General features: G+C 38.5%; 1 protein-coding gene across 1 annotated transcript in view; it reads left to right on the forward strand.

Annotated features, from left to right (window-relative positions):
* Positions 1-20,828, forward strand: part of Itprid2 (ITPR interacting domain containing 2) — a 37,227-nt gene that overhangs the window by 2,191 nt on the left and 14,208 nt on the right. The window contains exons 3-11 of the mRNA XM_006997459.4: positions 1,746-1,795; positions 2,643-2,699; positions 4,500-4,539; positions 4,626-4,724; positions 5,937-6,145; positions 6,944-7,623; positions 13,640-13,712; positions 17,390-17,478; positions 19,537-20,736. Of these exons, the coding sequence (XP_006997521.2) occupies positions 1,746-1,795; positions 2,643-2,699; positions 4,500-4,539; positions 4,626-4,724; positions 5,937-6,145; positions 6,944-7,623; positions 13,640-13,712; positions 17,390-17,478; positions 19,537-20,736 (2,497 nt within the window). The remainder of the gene's footprint in view (positions 1-1,745; positions 1,796-2,642; positions 2,700-4,499; positions 4,540-4,625; positions 4,725-5,936; positions 6,146-6,943; positions 7,624-13,639; positions 13,713-17,389; positions 17,479-19,536; positions 20,737-20,828) is intronic.

The following is a 20,828-nucleotide window of genomic DNA, read 5'->3' on the forward strand; positions in this document are numbered from 1 at the left end:
GATTCTGGAGCCTTCTGTCCTCCTCTCATAGACTTCTTTGTTGTTCCAATAGTCACCCCTATTCAATACACAAGCAGTATTCATTTGTGCCTGGGAAAGTTGGAACATGGAATCTTTTAATGTGGGCTAGTCTGTTGTAGATTTGACTGCTACGATATTTGCAACTGTATTTTTTAATAGCAGTGTGGGGTCCTTCTCAGAGTTGAGTGTTACTGTATTTTGTATATTATTTCCAAATGATTTGAAGGACAGTATTTTCCTTCCTTGTAATGCTCTGTTTTCCCATTGCTATTCATATCCTGAGTGAAGATGTCATACTTTCCCTTCTCTCATGGAGTCTTTATTCGTTCTGATAACTATTTCTTTTTTCACCAACCAAATTGACTAAAGCTATGTCTAGGAAGCAGTAAAGATTCCGATGGGATTTGGAAGAGGGTAGTGCGGAGTAGAGAACGTGCTTTTGAAGAAGGGGGCCGGTTCCATTCTGCCTCGTTTGCCATTTTCTCTGCAGAACAGCACAGGCAGCTGTGGACACAGAAATACACTGTTTGGGCCCAACTAAGAAAAGAGCCACCAGGAGAAAAAAAAAAAAAAACAGTTTCTTAATGACATAAATTAGAGCGTCATTGAAATGTATGCAAAACCCTAGAATTAAAGGTTTTATCAGTTCCCATATGGTACTTGCTCATGATTCTTTTACATCTCAAAAACACGAAATTTCAAAGAACTATCTTGTTTGTGTATTTGCTTGCACTTTTAATTGGCTTTCTGTAGCATTTCTTTAAAACAGATAGCTTCCAGGATAGATAGATCCCACTTCTGATATAGACTGTTAACAGGTAGGAACTGTCACTGAAAACTAAAGTTTGTATCACAGAATAGAACCTCCAGAATAAAAGAATGTCTCTGTGACTCAAGTCACGAAACTAAGTTGTCTTGAGAAAAATAAAGATATCTCTTAATTGAAAATCAATTCTGAGACATTTGTGCTTGAACTACAAAAAGGGGGGGAGAATCAGCCAGCATTGGCTGATCCTTCACTCTGACATCCAGGCTGAGTTGAGGACTTTCCAAAGTTAAGTGATGAAAATGTGTCACTTTTTTTTTTTTTTAAGTTTAAAAGCAGAAAGTGACTCTCAGGCTACTCTGTGTTTCTGAGAAAGGCTTTTGTTGAGGTAAAAAGCAGCTGCTTAGGTAGTAGTCTGGACTGCCAGCTCCATGGACAGGTAAGAAAGAATTAAGAACCCTTGAGCTTATTTCCCAACTCCTGTAACTGTTTGTTTCACTAAAGTTGCTTACCACTGAAATTGTGTTTTCTTCCAATCCTGTTGTTTTTGTTTTCTTGCTTGTTTGGTGGTTTGGTTTTGGTTTGTTTCTCGGCAGAAGGGATTGAGTGAAACAATTCCTTAGCCTTTTGTCATGATATCCACCCCAACCCCCACCCCAACCCCCGTTTTTTGCAAAGAAAATAGCAATTTATATCATGTGCAGTTGCCATTCCTGCTTTTAATTACTGCGGAGCAGACCTGTGATTAAGTCACTGCTGGTGACCTGACTTGACAACCCGTAGTTGCTTAGAAGGACGACATTACTTATGTAAGGCACTCACATTCCTGGTGTTTGGGGAGGAGCGCTAAGTTGATTAAGATGCTTGCTTAGCTCTAACTCTGCAGTGAAGCTGTGCAGTGACAGTTCCCCAGAAGGGTCTCCAGAAGACTGAGGCTTCTGTGTTTCTGTGATTGCAGCACCCCTTTGGGAGCCTCACTGGATGAGCAGAGCAGTGGAGCACTGAAGGGTAAGAGGAAGTTCTCTTTTTTCAGAACTGAGAATCTTCTTTAGTCCTTTAGGTGAAACTGTGTTTGAATTACACAAGTGAGGCTCCTGTTTATAAAATGCGCCGTTCTGAGCTAGAAGCCAAAGGGAAAATACTGTCATAAGCCGTAAAAGAAGAGTAACATTGAGTAACTGTGTTTCCCAAAGCGCTTCACAATGTCGTACTTATATTCTTATTGCCCAGTTAGATATTATAAAGGCTGATTAAATATAGACTATGATATGTAAATATAAAGAAAATTCATAATGAGTGAACAAGGTTAACTTTAGTGTAGCATTTCTTTGCTTACACTAACTGAAATTGCCACACCTGAAATTTTAACACCTGTGCAAGACAAAATTCTCAAGTTCAAAGTACAACAAGAATGCACAGGTAATGACAAGGTGAATAAAAAGCATTTACAGTGTCGGAAAAACAAAGCTTGAGACCCTGATGTAACATGAAGATGTAAAAGTTATAATTGCTTCAGGACCTGACTTTCTATGGAACTCTTTGGTAAAGTATTTTGTCTAATCAAGTATCTTCAGAGGCATAAGAAATATAAAGTATAACCCCTGAGTTCTGGAAGTTTTACCTGGCCACAGACGTCATTTCTGTACAACAGAGAAAAGGCTTGTTTGCTTCTTCTTGAAATGACAATCTTAATAGCTTTTCAGTATATTCAGGTTTGAGATATTTTACTGTGGTTTGTGAAATAGTTTGCTTGGTCTTAGTCAACTTGTTTAATTAACAACTTTGTACGATAATGGAGAATGGGGAAGAGCAGATCATGACAGTATGGTTTCTTAATTTTCACACTTTGCTCTAGGTGTGCTTGTGAGAAATGGAGGAAGCTTCGAAGATGACTTGTCGCTGGGAGCTGAAGGTCTGTTTGTTGAGGAACTGTATTTTTCTGTAGTTTTGTTTATCTTAAGAAATGTAGTAAAGACTTATCAGATCCAGAGTTCTCCGATCACTTAACGGTCTTGACAATGGGTCACTCTCACTGTTCTAACTTGTAGAATTCTTTCCTGGACACCTCTGAAATACCATAGCTACATCTCGCCTGACTTAAATGCTTGGAGGAACTGTTGGTGACAAAACTATGGTGACATAAATGAGAGGAAAACTGTCCCAAAGAGGGACTGGAGCTTAAATATTTATGCAGGAGAAAACTGAGTTGAAGCTTAGTTTTAGTTTGGGGAAGTGGATTCATGTCACACTTACAGCTGTGGTTTGTCTTTCTCCTTATATTTTCACTCTTCTTCCTGACAGTTAAAGATAAAACACAAAGACCAAATTGAGTTAGAAGTTAGATCATTATGCTGGTGCCTATTTCAGGGTACTTCAGGACTGCATGTTGTTAAATTCGTTGTTGGTTCCTAATAAAGCTTCCCAGTATATAAAAGTTAGGTTTCTCTTTTTAAAACGATTTTGTTGTTATTATGAGAGGTAGGGCTTTGACTTTGTTTTGAGACAGATCTTGCACTGTGTAGGCACAGTGGCCTTGGATTCCCCGTGTAGCCTCAGGCTGACCTCAAATTCATGGTTGTTTGGCTCTTGCCTCCTTGGTGCTGGGACTACGAGTGTGAGCCACCATGCTCGAATCCAAATTGATTTTATTGTAGTTCATTAGTTAGAGTAGGTTACTGGTAACTCTTACAAAGAACTAAAGATTTTTGATAAATACTTAAAAAGTAGAAGCTTAGGAAGAGTGAATTTATCCACTGAATTTGGTCTCCTTGATCCTTTGCTACTTTAACTCCATTTGTAAGCTGAGTTACTTATTTAGAACATTCTAGCATTAGAACGTTTAGAAAGTTTAGAATACGAATATTTTTATTATCTCTGTCAATGCATTTTTCAAGAAAAAATAAAAACTGTAACTTCCTTCTTTCAAGTTAGTGCCCTTAAAAATCCCATCAGCACCTTATTAAGTTGCTTTTCCGCATCCCTGTAAGCAGCTTTTGATGCCTTTCATAGTTGCCTGGATCATGATATCAAACAATATTATTGGTAGGATGTACAAAGAAGCAAAAAAAAAAATTCTCACCATTATGTACATCAGAAATGAAAAAGTTAACTGCTGAAGTGGACATTTTTGTTATTAAACTCACTTGTTTTATTTTTCTATAAGTATGATAAAATTCTAAACATTGGCTTCTATTTGCTTTGACCTTGTTAATCTAGGATAAAGTTGAGAGGATGTTTTTTTAAAGGAGACGTTACATCGAAAGGTATAGAACATTTCATGTTGTCCTGAAGGCTGGCACTAACTTAAAAAACACATAAGAAATAAGTGCATATTATGGTTCTACTTAGTGGTGCCCAGTCACATGTGCTTTTAAGGTATTCTTGGTTGACAACTTTGAAATTTGATAGTACTTCATATACCAGCATATGCTGTTTGTCTTCCTTATTACTCTTCAGCCAGATCCAGAAATTTAATCGATTATTTATAAATCTTTTTATTTTTAAACTCTCAAATAGGGGAAGTTTTGCATTGCCAGAAAGTGCAAGCAACCTCCCAAAGCTGCTGGTCCAGTTCTTGCCTCTCTGTACAGGAGTTTCAATAGTGGACATTTAGCAAGTCAACTGTGACAATGTAGATAACCTATCTTCTCCATAATTGTGCCATTGTCCTTCTAACGACTGTGCCCTCCGTTTATTCTTTTTTCATTTGTAGCCAATCACCTCCATGAACCTGGTGCTCAAGTGGAAAACTGGTATGTACCTGTTTGGTTCTGCTTCTTTCTAAAAGAGAAAAGGATTATAGAGAATCAAGTTTGAAAGTATCTTGCTATATTTACAGCAACAATATCTTGGCCAAAGAGAGAAGACTACAGTTTCATCAGAAAGGGAGAAGTATGAACTCTACTGGGTCTGGGAAAAGCAGTGGTACAGTGTCAAGGTGGGTTCTGGTGAGACTGCCATTACATGGGGACCATGCCATTACATGGGGTTGCTAAGGGGACCGACCCATCACCTTCCACTCTCTGATTCGATGCTGAAGAGTATGAATCAAAGGAACCCAAAGTGTTTCAACAACACCTGTAGCTAAGCAAATAAAAAGCAGTAGCTATGTTCACAACGGTACTAGAATCAAGTAATGAGTGGTTAAAGTTATGTGAACATCTGGAATGAGAAACTCCATTTTGGGGTAACTTCTACTTGGAAAGAACCAAAACTCCCCTCTCTGTGAGAGCCTTGAGTAACTCTGACACAGAAATCAGCATAAACCTACCTAATTAGAAGCTTGATATTTAAGGCTAAATTTGTTTTCAGCGTGTTAAACCAATCTAAAATGTATGTTAAATCAACTACGTGGGCCTGTGGAACCAGTTTTTAAATTGCAGTACAAATTACTGTATCATGACGGAGGCACATTTCTTTGAAGCAGGTATAACCATCCTCCTTACCAGTTCCCTCTCTAATGTTCTTAGTCCCTTATCGAGCCCCAGAAAGCGTGGATTATCACTGGAGTGAGAGGGTATGGTAATGTTGAATGCCCAGCAGATCGAGAGCACGAGTTTCCCTTTATGTAACCTATGTCCTCCTCGCCTTATTCTTCCTCCTTCCTGAGTGGATGTGGGAAGAGAGAGCAGGAGGCTCCTCCCCTGCTTTCTGACCCCTTTGTCTCCTTCATTGCTTCTTCTAAGATAGTCGCCTCTTCTAAGACAAAAAATGTCTGCCAAGCTTGTGTTTCACAGCTGGCTCCTCAGTGCCGAAGCTATACCAACTTCCTGAGATGTTTTTCCTTTCCATCTTCCCGTCAGTCTGTTCTTTCCTTACCATGCTTGGTTTGTTTTGACTGGATTGCTTTACTGGAGAATCCTTTAAAAATGACCAAGAAAATAAGGTGAGGAATCCCTTAGAGGCTCTGTTTTGTTTCTTAGGGTTTAGGTGTTGGGACTTCAGTTTCTGATTTTCCAGCACTAGCACCCTGAGAACATGCACCTATCTGTCCTTTCTGAGGGAGTGCACAGTATCGGAAGATATTGGAACAAATATTGGTGTAAAGAGCAGAAACTGAGGGACTGAAGCTGGAACTGTGGGGTTGTGACAATGTGCTGTGGACTACCAGCTCATGTTACATCTTTCTGTTCGTCTTCATTCCTTGTAGTGTTTCAGAACTGCTGGAGCTTTATGAAGAAGATCCTGAAGAAATTCTGTATAATCTTGGATTTGGACGAGATGAACCAGATATTGCTTCTAAAATTCCTTCCCGGTTTTTTAATTCCTCATCCTTTGCCAGAGGCATAGACATTAAAGTATTTTTGAGTGCGCAAATGCAACGGATGGAAGTAGAGAACCCAAATTATGCTTTGACAAGTAAGGCTTTTGATGTTAGTGCATTGTTTTAAAAATTTGGCCTCTAGGCCAGATGGTCTTTGTTTTAGCACCTGACATTTTAAAAATAAGGTTAATAATAGAATAGCTCTTTTACTCATTCTGAGTTAATTATCCTATTTATAGATATTATTCCATCCCTCCCTCCCCATTAACTCATCATAATTTATTTGTAGAACCTTTCATTTATCTCTAAATTGCATTCATTTGTTCAAGAAAAAAGAAGTAGGGGGAGGGGTTTGTTCATTTTAAATGAAAAATCAGTCTATTTCAGGTGCTTTTCTGTAAATCTAAAATACCTTGGCCAGGGGGGTTCTTTTCACCCATCTCTGCTTTTTTCTCTGTTAAGTGGTGTTTAAAAACAGGATTCCTCCAAGGTTGTCTATGGATCAGTGTAAAATATATGCTGCTGTGTTTTCTTAGGACGACATTTGGAAGAGTCTTTATGGAGCTCATGACCAAACAATAAATCATAACTAGGGATCAATAGCTAGTTCTCTCATGTTCAGTACTATCATCATTTTTTGTGCTGATTTCTAATTTTTTTAGAGTATAAATTCTAATGTTCACAATAAAAATCTTCTTTCCTATTCTATGAATGTAGAGATTTAAATGTTCACTTAGAAAAAAATGATTTCATAATATTTGGGATCTAAATTCAATTACTGGAATTCTAAACCACATGTGTTTACTGTATGTTAACTATAATATAAGCATAGAATTTGCTTACTATAGGTATATATACCAAAAGCCTATAATTTCTTTCTCTCTTTTTTGTAGGCCGTTTCCGTCAAATTGAGGTGCTTACTACTGTGGCCAATGCGTTTTCCTCTTTATATTCCCAAGTCTCCGGGACACCCCTGCAGAGAATTGGAAGTATGTCCTCAGTGACCTCCACCAAGGAGGCAACAGATTCCCCTCCTCCTCTAACTCGAAGCAACACTGCAAACCGTCTGATGAAAACACTATCCAAACTGAACTTATGTGTTGATAAGACAGAGAAAGAAGGGAGCCCTTCCCCCGCTGGTGAGAAAGGAAAAAGTCTAAGCATTTCGCTGGCTGAGGATAGTGGCAGCAAGAATGACCCCAAGCTGCAGAAAGTTATGAAGAAGAAGGAGTCCTCGTCTACACTGGCTACAGTCACAGAAGAAGTCTCAGGGAGTTCGTCGACCATCACAGACAGTGGTGATGCCGACAGACTCTCGGAGGAAGCAGATAGGAACATCAGCCACAAGAAGGAAAGCGAACAAAGCAAAGAAACTCCAAGTCTGGAGAATCAGCTGCTCCAGAAGCCTGCTGTTCCAGAATCTGACTTAGGTTGTGATGACAACATGTCTAGGCACTGCGAGCTGAGAAATGCCCATGCGTCCACGAGTGACAAAGAGCCCTCTGCACCACTGGCGATCCCATTCATAAGAAATATAATGACGCAGCAGAAAGACTCCTTCGAGATGGAAGAGGTAGGTCAGAGTCCCTGAGACCACTTGTTAAGTAAAGAGACAGGAAGAAAGCTGCAGAAAGTGTGTAAAACCGAGGGAGGAAGGAGGCTGCTCACAGATTCATAACTTCGGAAACTCGTCTAGGTGTTGACTTTCGTGTGTGCTTCACAAACCAAAAGTTGGTTGTAGAACTGTGTGTTGTGGGCCCCTCAGGCCAGACTGTCGTTTCCCAGATGACACTTTATCTGCATCTGTTTTTACCTCAAGCCTAAGATTTTGATGTCAGAGAGAGCCTTGAGAGTGTGCATGCAAATCCAAATCAGTATTGCATAATAGTGAAAATGCAGAAACCAAACAGATGTGAAGTTTAGTCTTAAAGGGTCCCAGTGAGGGTGCAGGCAACTTGTGAATGGATACTGGTGATGTCGTGTGCCTGAGAGGGAGGGTCCTGGAAGGCTGCCCAGTGGGGTTTTGTAAGCCCAGATCAACATTTGCTGACTTCTTATTTTACCGAGTAATTCTTTTGCTAGTTAACATAGAATTTGAATTCAAGAAGGAAGAATACTCCTGAGATTCGTCTAGAGCTCTTCTAGACTATAGGGCCTGAGAGACCAGAGATTCAGCTCTGTGGTCTGGGGTGGGCACCTGCGATACGGGAGGGACTGCTGCGTGGCCTGAGCATGCTGCATGCAAAAGGGCTGTGTCACGTTACACAGGAAGAAACTGAGGCCTCTGAGTTGTGGCCATGCAGAATACAATATGCCACCTTTCCTATTAAAAATACGAAAGATTCGCTTCGGTAATAGCTTGTCTAGCTTTAGAATCACATTTTTCTGCCATTGAAGAACAGAATAAGTAATGGTGCCCATCATGTTCTCTTAGCTGAGTTTTGTACCAGTCACATTAGTGAAATTTTTTTTTACTCATTTCAAAATTTCAGTTGTTGATTGAGCTTTTTATGTTTTTTTTGTTTGTTTCTTTGGTTGGTTGGTTGGTGGTTTTTGGAATTATTAAATGTTAATTATAGCTAAAGAGTAAAATGGAAGGGGACTAGAAGTTCTTTGGAATAGTGTACGTTTTTCTTTTAGGCTACTTTTCCCTAAATCTTTTTCCTGTAGTTTATATTTCCATTTTTTTTATTTCTAAAGTAATTTATGCCTCAGTAAAATGAGTATGGAAGAGAATTATGATGTTTGCTTTAAAAACTCTCTATTGATTCTGTTGTGTGTTGTTTTGGTCTAATTAGTCCTAACTACTAGGTCTAGTGCGAACCTTCTCCATGCCAACTCTTCTGTACTGAAGTAGATCCGACAGCTCCCACACTTCTGCGCTGTACCTACCGCAATATACAAACCTATACAAATTGTGCACTATCTGAAAATTTCATGTTGTTAACTCAGTTTGGACAACAGTAGGTGGCAGGTCTTTTTTTGTGCCTTCTAGGATTTTCGAGAACTAATGAATTCTAAGTAAAAATGTAAGGGGCAGTTCTCTGAAAGGGTTCCAATAATATTCACGAGAGGTCCATAACACCTAAATGGTAGATGCAGTTTGTTGAGTTTCGTCGTAGACCTTTTTCATATGCGCCCTCTGCTGGCAAAACCAGTTAATGACAAAATAATGTGAACCTTTTTGTGCCGTCTAAGATTACATGACTAGTTAAGGAATATTAGATATTTGGTGTGTGTGTGTGTGTTTGTGTGTTGTCACTAGGAATGGTTTTGTATGTGTGTAATACTAGCATCCAGAGGACTGAGGCAGGATGACCATGAGTTTGAGACAAGCTGAAGCTACATAGCAAGTTCTAGGCTAGTAGCCTGGTATACATAGTAAGATATTTTCTTAAATAAATAAATTATTCTGTCAACTTTGTCTATTGTAAATAGAGGAACTTTAAGGATAACAAGTCCTTGCTTTTTCATATCTATTTAAAATATGCATTAAAAACCTAGAATTCTGTTTTTTTCTTTGGGAACTTCAGAGAAAGCTTATAGAACAATGGATAAAGCAGGGAAATGTGTTATTTTCATTTCCTTGTAAGCATGATATGAATCACTAACAGACAAAAAGAACAGTCCTCCAGAGGCCGACTTAACATCCCTTCCAGAGTAGCTCATACCGGTTCTCTCGGAGACTCCCTTTGGTTGGGGTCTGATTGCTGTAGCTAGTGTTTGTTCCTGTGTGAGAGGCAAGTAGATACAAGTTAGAGCTCTTTCTCTCAGAAAGCCAGCTCTCCAAGCGGTCGTCTCAACGGAAGCAGCTCGCTGTGGTACTTTGGATGACGCTGCCTAGTCAGCTGAGACAGGAGGTAAGAAGTAACAGGAACCAGCACCTAAGTGGGAAGATATTTGACTGTGAAGAGAGCCAGACAGATAAGACTGATACAGGCCTAGGAGAAGTGTCTGTTTCTTCTAGTTGAGAAAAGAAAAAGGTGAAAAAGCCTATAGACTGTTTTAGTTCAAAGTCAGCTTGCCTTCGAAAAAACATTTCAGAATGTCCAGAGTACCCAGAAATTCTAAATCCTTTTTCAGTTTCTGGTTGGGGTAAGGAGAGAGGATTTTAATTCTTAGTGGCATAAATGGATAATTTTTGTTTGTTGGTTTTTGTTGACTTGTTTGAATATAGTATGGTAACTCCAAGGAGTTAAGACATCAGAAGGCTGAATGGTTCACAGTTCACGTGTTCCTACTGAATGCTCATGTTTTGTGGATAAGGCATGTCGGTATTAGTGTTGGGAGCCCACCCCTGTGTGCCAGGTGGTCCTCTCACAGTGCTAATGAACTAGTTAATTGTAACTGTTACTGGATGCACATGTAATGTTTCTTGAGCTCCTAAAGTAACTGTTTCTAATCCTGTCTTTGTACTTATTATTGGTTTTAACTAATACAATTTATTGCTCTTAGCTTCTAAGTTTTAGGATTTATTTTATTTTTTCATCTGAATTCAAACAATTCCAGATCCATAAAGTATTTGAGGAATAGCTTACATTGTTCCTTTGGCCCTCAAATTTGACTGTGAATTTTGTTTCTTGAGACAAGTCTTGCTGTGCATCGAGGGTTGACCCTGAACTCACATTGATTCTCCTGCTTCAGCCTCCCAAATATCGAGATTATAGGCATGTCCCACCATGCCTAGTCCTAGCTCTAATTTCTAAAGATAAGATATGAATTCTAAAAATTGATATCTGCTCTGATGTCCAAATAGTCACTGGGCTTGGCTTGTTACTTGCTTTTTTTTTTTTTTTTTACTCTGAAATACCTTAAGTCTTTTTGTTAAAAAAAATATGTAACAGTAGAAACAAACTGTGTTGTGTGCTTTAAAATAGCAGTTTTCTTTAAGGTAACTTACAAGTAATTAAAGAATCATAGACTGGTACAAAGAAGGTTGTTTGCAACCGTTTTCCTCCCTTACATCTTCCTGCCACTTAGGTACCACTTCCCAGCAGTGGCTTTCACTATCTCACTGAGGGATGCCATACTTCCTATGATGTCAGATGGAGATGGTCAGGAGATGGTCAGTGATGGAAGGCTGAGAGGAATCTTCTATTGTGTGTCATTGCTACTTCATATTTCAAAGTTCACTTGCAGTTACTTTTGATTGGCTTAAGGACTGTGGTAGAAGAGTTTTTACCCTTATTTTGTAATTGTAAAAACATATAATTATTACAGATAATTTTTAGAAGCCAGTAAATGGCATTAGTAAAGCTTGAACTTTTAACTGCACCATACATTTACCATGGAGCAGATAGGTGGACAGAGATTAGCGAGGTCAGTGGACGAGAGCTCAAGTTCTTGTCACAGCCCCACACAACTTCTTTGCAAAACATTCTTTGATTTATTTCCTTTCCTTTTTTTGTGATACAACACATAATGTAATTCCTAAGACTCTAATTTAAATTTTATTTCAACATTATTTTATATTTATATATATATACAATGACAAGAGTGATTGGTGTTGTTTTGGTTCGAGTGAAGGGCAACATCCAAAAGATATTGCAATCAAGAAACGAAAGTCATGATTGATACACCGACACTGATTCAGAAAGCTGTTCCCAAAACATTAGGAACAAGTGGCTTTATTATTTTGGCTTAATGTGTTTTTTGTCTGTTTTCTTTTTATTATGGAAAGTTTTGAACTTACCTAAAGTTTAGAAAACGTATTACTTATTATTCAGTTCAGTTATGTTTGATTATATTTTTAAGAATGTAATCAAAGCCACCTGCAGCACACAGCCAGCTTGCCACACAACACTAGGAAAGCTTGCTATGTAGAACTTCATTTTGTATTGTTTTCCTAATTTTCCACTCAAATCTGACTTTTGCATAGTTGTGACCAATAATAGAAACTAAGAAATATGCTGTGACTTGCTGTCTTAATTCTGTGAAGTTTGCTGAGTGAGAATAGGCTTACTGATGTTAGTTTTGTAAGTAAACACAATCCTCTCCGTCGTCAGTGCAAGGATGAAGGGCTTTGGAATAGAAGGAAAAGTCTTTTTTCCCCTAGAATAACATCATGAAGGACAGACAGAGAAGGTAGCGTGTTCTTTAAATCCACACTACTTTGTGATTAATTTAATCTCTAAGGAAATAGAATATTTGCCAATTCTACATTTCAAAGTGAGAAATAGTAATTTGTTGTGTCTAAGCTAGATTCCTAAAATATAAATAGTTATCTAGATTTCTTTTACACTCTTTTAATCTAGTTAATGATTGTTTTTCAGAGATCTGTCTGTATTAGGTTAGGTCTGAGTAGCAGCTAATAATAGGCCTTTTGTTGAATATAAAAAGAAAATGTGTTCTGTTCCCTAGTACTTAAAACAATGGTTTTCCGGTTGAACTTGTATCTGCTGCTTTAAATAATATAATTTTTAAATAGTAGCAAGGATCAGTAGAGCTTACTTTATATGTCTCAAACTCAGAATAGTGTTAAATGGTCATTACTTTCAGTTTCTTCAAGTCATAACTGTGGATTCATGGGACTTGATAGCATATAGTCATCATATCACATCAGAAATTCCTGAACTGGGTAGTAGTACTGTTAAACTTTGGAGGTGGTATGTATGCATTGTGTTTGTGTGTGTGTGTGTGTGTGTGTGTGTGTGTGTGTGTGTGTGTGTGTGTTGGCTTTCTATTCGTTTCTATGGGATATTTATTAGTTTTAAATTAATTCATAGCTTGAAATATTCCAGGGTCCAAATTAAAACTTTGTTTGCTATTTGCTCTTTGATTTGTTCAAGTTTGAAAACCTGTGTTTGGTCATTTTGCTTACTTTTATGTGGTAAAGTATTGGAAATTAACATATGCCTCCTCCAAATGATACAAGTTAGTCATAGTAGAATAGCTAGCTAGTATCTCCACAGGATGATAGCATTTAGAATCAAAATTTCCTGAACAATGATGTATTTGTGCAGGTAAGAAAAAGACAGGCAACTTTTGTAGGTTTGGTACCTCCATTAGATAGAATTTTTATAGAGATTTTATGGGTAAGACTTTTCAAGGTTTTAGTTGTATTAAGATTTACTTTCCACTTACATACAGACATAACTAAGATAACACCACATATAATGACATTTCTGAAAAGTTGCCATAGGTTAAAGATGGCCCATACCAGGGAGTTGCCCAAATTTTAAACTTCAAAGTAGTTTCAATCTGAGGAAAAATGCTAATCTGTATATCAAATATGGCTCAGTAATCACTTCCTATGATACACAGATTAATATTTTTCCTCAGATTGAAACTACTTTTAAGTTTAACATGTGGGCAGCTTCCTGGTGTGGTAGCATTTTCTTACAGTTCTGTCTGTGTGTGCATTTACTTTGTGTGTTATTTCTCTCCCAGCTGCCTAGGTAGAGTGCTGCATGTCACTTGGGGAAGTAGGTCAGAAAGCACAGCTGTGGGACATGCTGACAATTTTGAGATCCAATGTCTATATGATGTTTGGTACACTTTAGTTGGACTGATTTGTTTAATGAATTGCCATCAAGAGATACGCAGTTCTTTGCCGTAGATTCTCCTAACTCCAGAGGATTCTCTTTCAGGTTCAGAGCACAGAGGGGGAAGCACCTCACGTGCCAGCCACTTGCCAGCTAGGCCTTGCCAAGTCGAAAAGAGGTAAGTGGACCACTGCCCATCATTATTCTGTGTTGTTGGCTGGGAAGGAAAGTGGTCTATGTGTCAGTGTGTGCCATAGCAGTAAGTGTGAAAGGATTAGGATACAGGGTGGGGTTTGGTATCATTTCTTCATATAATTATTGTGAGGTCCTTATACAGGGGAGATTTTTATGCTTATAAACTAATACTAGATTGTTTATCCTGTAATGACTTCATTAAACGTTTCTGGGTGCTCTCAATATTATTCAAATCTGCACATGCCCTGAAACACATTAAGACTACTTTTACATTGTTATGACTGAAAACTCTTATTGTTCTGTGTTCTCTTTATGCACATATATCTTGTAAGTATAATACTTGCAATATAACTGGCAAAAACTCGCTCGCAATAGTTAAACCAAGTTAAATAAATTCAAAGTGTAGATCAAAGGTGAGTGGCCATAGATGCCATGCTTCTCTTGAATCATTAATTATTGACCAGAGAACCTTTGGATCCATTCCTTACACTTTTGACTTGCAACTAGAAAATGCCGTCTGGTTTTAGATTTGCAAAGCTTTTGATATTTAGAGAAAGAGGAAGAAGTTAAATGACCACTGAAGGTAGGACTGTTTATTTTTAAAACTTTACACATACCAAACCACCCTGTTTTTTTTTTTTTAACAAAAATTTATATGTATGTTCCTAGAATAGAAAATTACATGTTTGTCTCCTGATCTCTGAAATTCCTGCTGAGGGCCAGTTTGCACGTGACTTTTCTTTCATTGCAGTATGGCATTAAAGACTAGAGCCTTCCTCACTGCAGCTCCAGTCAGACACAAACTGAGCTTTCTCGTTAGATTTTCTCTCTTTCTTAAGTCCATAAAGACATCTGTTTTTGAGGTGTAAAATGATGCTTAAATCTTTGCCTTAGGTGGATAGGCAAGGGCCATATTGGGCAAAGCAACTTGTCACGTGTCAACGGAGGATAAACTAGAGTAAAATTGCTTTAAGGGAAGCTGTGAGTGATGGGGAAGACATGTATTCAGTTTATGGCCAAATCTGAGTTTCTTCCTTTCACAGGCTTCAGTCTCTTATTGTTACAACATAAGCAAAACTATGTATTCATATTTGTGAATAAATTTTTATAAAGTAACAGTAAAAGAGCTTTGTGTGTTCATTCAGGAGAAAGGGGGACAGGAAACAGCCACATTTAATCTATTTTGGAAGGTAGCCTATTAAATTCTGGTAATGTGGTATGTCATTGACTGATCATAATTTTAGAATGAGAATCATCAGCAGGACACTTATTTCACTAGTTTAATAGAAACAATGCATGGCTTCACTAGGAGGACTTTGCAAGTTGAACTTCCCTAATCTCAGGTGCAGGGACTGTCTCCTGCACCTTAGAAAGGTTCAGTGTCTTAGCTCATGTCACAGCCCAGTGTTTATTGGGTAGCTTCACACCCCTAGAAGTCCAACACTGTTCTTGTTATAGAGATACAACATATTTTTCTTAAAAATCTAGAAAAGTCTGATTTTATTCAGTTTCTTTGATACTAATCGGATGGTTTCCATGTTTTGTTTTGTGTTTTCACACTTAAGTGCTTCTTCTAACTTTTAAATTTAGGTACCATCCAATGTCTCCAGAACTGAGGATTAATCTTTCTTAGACCTAAATTTCTCTAGTAAAGAATTGTGGTCTCATTTTATAAGATTTCCTTGTTTTATTTTATGTATTTTGCTTGTATGATGTCTGTGTATCTGGTACCCATGGAAGCCAGATAAAGGTGTTGTATCCCCAGAACTGGAGTTATAGTTGTTTATGAACCACCATGTGGGTGCTGGGAATTAATCCCAGGTCCTCTGCAAAAACAAATGTTCTTAACTACTGAGCCATCTCTTTAGCCCAAGAGAACTATGCTTTTTATGGAACAGAAATGTCTGCCTAAAGACCTTAGATTGGGATATTTAGACTTTTAGAATGTCGTTTGTGTATTTTTAGGCAAGGCCTTTCTCTGGAGCTCAGGTTGGCCTCAAACTCAAGCTTAACTTGTCAGTCTTTCTGGGATTATAAATGAACACAGCAGTGCCTGTGTCTTTGTAGCTGAGGGAATACTTTTTCTATCTTTGGAAATAGTCCCAGGCAATGGAGGGCTGTGATCCCAATCCACAAAGGAGAGAAGTTACTGCTGTGCTCCATGAAGCAAAAAAGAAACTTGGGTTCTTTGTTCTGTTCACTTCCCCATGCCCATGCCTGCAGTATCCATTGCCATTCAGACTGTGTGAGTCACATGGTGCTCAGCTTTGAGGGCAACAGGCTCAGACCTTATTCCACTGCACATTCAACAGATCTTTGAAGAAACTAAGTCTGAGCTCGTCATTCTGCCTTCTCTGTACTCCACCGAAGTTCCCTTTTCCCAACCAAATACGCCTTTTAACTTCTAGATTATTTTTATGGCTGCTTAATTGTGTTGAGAGTTACAACTGAGTCATTAAGCAAACATTGCCATGTTGTTCTACATACCAGAACATTAGGAATAAGTAAAGTTTCTGATTTCATGGGCTCATAGTTATAAAACAAAACATAACAAAGACATGGAAACACCAGTACAGTGACAAGTGCTCTGACATAGATTGTTCATTTATTGTTAATTCACTTTTGAATGAATGTAATACCTCGTTAGAACTGGTGGGAATGGTTTGTTACAATTCAGTTTGGTAATTATTCCAGCCTTTCTAGGTTTGGTAAGGATATGGAACACTTCCTTAACTCATTATAGAGCTTAACTCATCATAACACTGTTGTAGAATTATTCTCAGTTTTTAATAGTGTCAAAGTCACTATTTCATGAACCCTAAAACTCCGGTGGAATGTTTTTAAACTTAAGTGAACTTTAATTTTGGATTTTATTTAGTCATATTATCTGGTTCAAATTATTTGGTAAAGCACTGTACTTAGCCTGTTGCTTCTGAAGTTCTGCAAGACTCTCCTGTCTCTCAGATCCTTGCAAAGGGTCTAGCTATAGCATCCCCCTTTATGGTAGCTCTAGTGTGAATAGAATGTCATTTTGCTTGCTGTACTTAGCATCTTTCTTAAAAGCACATATACATATTTATATATGTAGAAATTAGAACTTTGTGACATTACAGTATACATGTTTTACAATATTAACAATGTTATACATTAATTGGGTCTTTGACGTTGGTGTAATTGTTATGAAAGAATTATTTCCTAATACAAATACTTGCATCATTAGAAACATTAGAGATATTTAAATAACCTCACATTTCAAATGATTTAGTTTATTGCCCTTAATTTCATTTTTTCAAACTAAGAAGATACAGACCTTTTTTAATGCATTCTGCATGTAAACTTCTAATTTTACTTCTTAACTATCTTTTATAGATTTACATTTTATAATTTTTTTTTTGTTTTATACAGTTTTTCTCTATGGTAAGACTTAATTGGATTTACCAAATACATTACCATTGGAGCCTAATTAGCAAGTGAATACTGAGAATTTCTGATAGAGAATCTGATCCAGCTTTCATTTGAACTTGATTACTTACCATGCTTAAAGCCATGATTTTTCATAAGTAATTTGTGCTGCTTCATTAGGGATCATATCTAGGCTAATGTTGCTGCCAATGCAGGCCTATGCAGTGGTTTTGTTTAACAGCGTGTTTCTACTGACAGATCATCTGTTGCGAACTGCAAGTCAGCATTCCGACAGTAGTGGCTTTGCTGAGGACTCTGCAGACTGCCTCCCCCTCAACCATCTTCAGGTACTACTTCCTATTTTAATAGGCACTTTCGTTAATATTCATTTTAAGGCTATCTATCTATGTGTCTTATTGCAAGGTGGTCTATCCAATGGAAATAGGAATAAAATGTCTGGAATGTACATCACTAAGTATTTGACTATAAACTTCAGGTTTTACTCATTCATGATCTCTGAGTATTTAAAAAAACATCTTAGTTTTTTATTACTAAGGACTAAATTACTTTGGTCATTAAAGTGCTTAGCCTGATTTTCTTCTTATTTGCTTACATTTAGTATATTCCAGCATTTTATAATAACTTATTTGAAAACTCGTATTCTTGCTAGTTACATGGACTTCTGTGAAAAGTTATACTGTGCTAGGTAACCCAGAAAGCAGGTACTTCTTTATCCTTGAAGAACTGCTGGTTGGTTGATATGTAGAGTCACAGAATGAACAGAAAAGGTATTCAAAGTGTCTTTAATAAAACTTGAAAATTGAAATAAGGAGAAAAAAGAATTACGAACTTTCTAGAAACATGGCATTTGAAGGGTAAACAGGCAAGAAAGTCACCAAGAAGACCTGGAAGAGTCATTAGATGAGAGGAGGCGATCACAAGGGTCCACTCTGACTGCGTTATTGGCAGCTGAGAACAGTTAAGGGAAGAGGCATTTTTCTTTGGAGTTCTGGCCACTAGTAGGTTGCCCATGTTCCAGTGGGTGGCCCTACACCTTAGTACATATTGGTGAGACTGATTAGACTCGGTGTGTTATCAAGATAAAAAAATAGGTTATGAAGTTGAGAGGGGGACATGTTGTGGGGGTAAAGGGGGACTTGGAGTAGAGAAATGGGAGTGTAGTTATGATCATAATTCATTGTGTTCATGCATAATATTCTTAAGAGAATAAAATTTAAAACTATTGAAAAACCTTTGGAGAGAATTCTTCAGGTTAAAATGGAAAAGTGATAAACAGTAATATGAAAACATGGTATAAAACTTAATAATAAAGGCAAATAAGTCTCTGCTCCCCAAGCTGTAATTCCTTGACTTGAAATTTGCAGCTTTACAATGCTGCAAAGTGGCATTTGTTCTGTAGAAATCCTCAAATTTCAATATTTGATTGTGTCTTTTATTATACAGAACAATAGCAGTGGATGTAATCTGGTGTGTGTTCCTGGGAGTGAATGGGCAGTACTCTATACTGTACTGTGTGTTAGTGTTTTATGGATATTGTGTTTTGAATTCTTGCATTCCATCATGTCCACTGAGTGGCCATTGTCTCTCTTGTACTTACACAATTTTGTTTTTCATTTATAGTATTCAATAAACTACATGTCCCTAAATATTATATTAATAAAGTAAGATTTATTTTAGATAATTTTACAAAGTTAGTATAAGAGGTTTGAGCTTACTTAAGATAGAGTAGGTTAAGATATGTTATTTGACAGGTTATGTATATTAAATACATTTAAAATAAAAAAATACAGTGTGCAAAAAAATGGGCAGTGGGAAGAGAGTATATAGTGTGATGAAATAAACAAGGTAAAGGCAGCCTGAGACACATGTTAGTGATGAGGAAGAAAGAAGACCCTTGGCTAGGTTTGCAAGTAAGGATGACTGCTTCCTTGAAGTGATCCCTATGTCTTAGCATGAGCGGGAAGTTGTTGAGCTTAGGGAAGGGGCCATAGTATAAGAAGAGTTTTTAGAAGAATCTGAGCTGAAACTGTGGAGAACCCTGGTCCTAGGGCCTCTTGATCACAAACCCAGCCTGGTTGGATGTGGGAAAAGAACATGATTCCTTTCAGAATGAAGAGCAGGTGGGAAGAGCTAGGGGAATAATAGGTATTGGAGGAGAAGAGTAAGACATTTTTGCCCAATTCTGTGAGTCAGTGTCATGGGTTGGAAAGGAATTGTAAGAAAAATAGATCTTAAACAGTCTCGATGAGTAGTGGGGAGGGAGACAGTAAAAGCTAGAACAACCACAACAGGACACGGTTGAGTCCAGACACATCTCATCTGTAGTCTTTGGCCAGTGCTGTCTCTGACTTTATTCCCATCCTCCTAAATGTTTTCTGTCGCAGGTTCACGAGCCCTTGCAAGCCATGGGGAGCAGTGCTGACAGCTGTGACAGCGAGACCACTGTCACATCCTTTGGTGAAGACCACGTGACCCCTAAAGTACAAGACCAGCCTTATTTTAATGAGTCAGAAGAGGAGTCTCGAGCCCCCATTCAGAAAGGAAAAGCCAAGGTGGCAATGGCTGCTGACGAAAGAAAAGCAGACAACCCAGATTTCCCTCTGTGTGAGACTGCAGAGAATACTGGAGAGAAAGAGTCCACGAGGAGTCCCGGTGACCCTGATGCTCAGCCTCCAGACACGGAGAAGGATGCACCTCCACCCTCAGCTAGAGAGCCGAGGGAAGGTAGTGGAGACAGTGATGTGGAGAAAAGCAGTGAATGTGAATTTGCTCAGTACACCACACACCATATTCTCAAATCCTTGGCTTCCCTTGAAGCTCAGTGCAGTGGTGTGAGCTCTGAAAAGAAAACAGGGTTTCCCTCTTCCCTGGATCGAGTGAACACTGCCTTGCAGAGAGCTCAAATGAAGGTCTGCAGTCTGTCTGGTCAAAGAGTAGGCCGTAGTCTAATCAAATCAAAGGATCTCTTGAAACAAAGGTACTTGCTTGCGAAAGCTGGCTATCCCCTAAGAAGGTCTCAGTCTTTGCCGACCACCTTACTGAGCCCAGTAAGGGTCGTGTCTTCTGTCAATGTGCGATTATCTCCAGGAAAAGAGACCCGGTGCAGCCCACCTTCCTTCACCTACAAGTACACATCGGAAGATGAACAAGAATTGGAAAAGGAAGTGACTGAACATGACGGTCAGTCTGTGGTTAAATCCACCATCTTCATCCCCCCACCCTCTGTGAAGAAAGAAGAAGCCCCCCAGAGTGAGGTCACAGGACTGGCGGAATGCCACCACGGAAGGCTTCCCCCTTGTCCACAGTTTGCTCCAATATCCCAGTCCACCTGTTCCCTTCACTCTGTCCATGAGTGGCCAGACAGGCCCCTGTGTGAACACATGAGGACTCTGAGTGCTCACAGTGTCCCCAACATATCAGGCGCCTCATGTAGTGCCTTCTCTTCTCCTTTCGGCTGCCCCTATTCACATAGACATGCTGCCCCCCCATACAGGGCGTGCCCTGTGAATCCTCCTTCTGCCATAGAGATGCAGTTGCGAAGAGTGTTGCATGATATTAGAAACTCACTACAGAGTCTTTCACAGGTAAGATAAAAGATCTTTATATTTTATTGCCCTGAATGCTTCATAATTCACCAGGAACCTAGACAAACCACCTCAGCTTATTTTCTTACATG

This window comes from Peromyscus maniculatus, chromosome 4, assembly GCF_049852395.1.
Source record: "Peromyscus maniculatus bairdii isolate BWxNUB_F1_BW_parent chromosome 4, HU_Pman_BW_mat_3.1, whole genome shotgun sequence".
Taxonomy (NCBI): domain Eukaryota; kingdom Metazoa; phylum Chordata; class Mammalia; order Rodentia; family Cricetidae; genus Peromyscus; species Peromyscus maniculatus.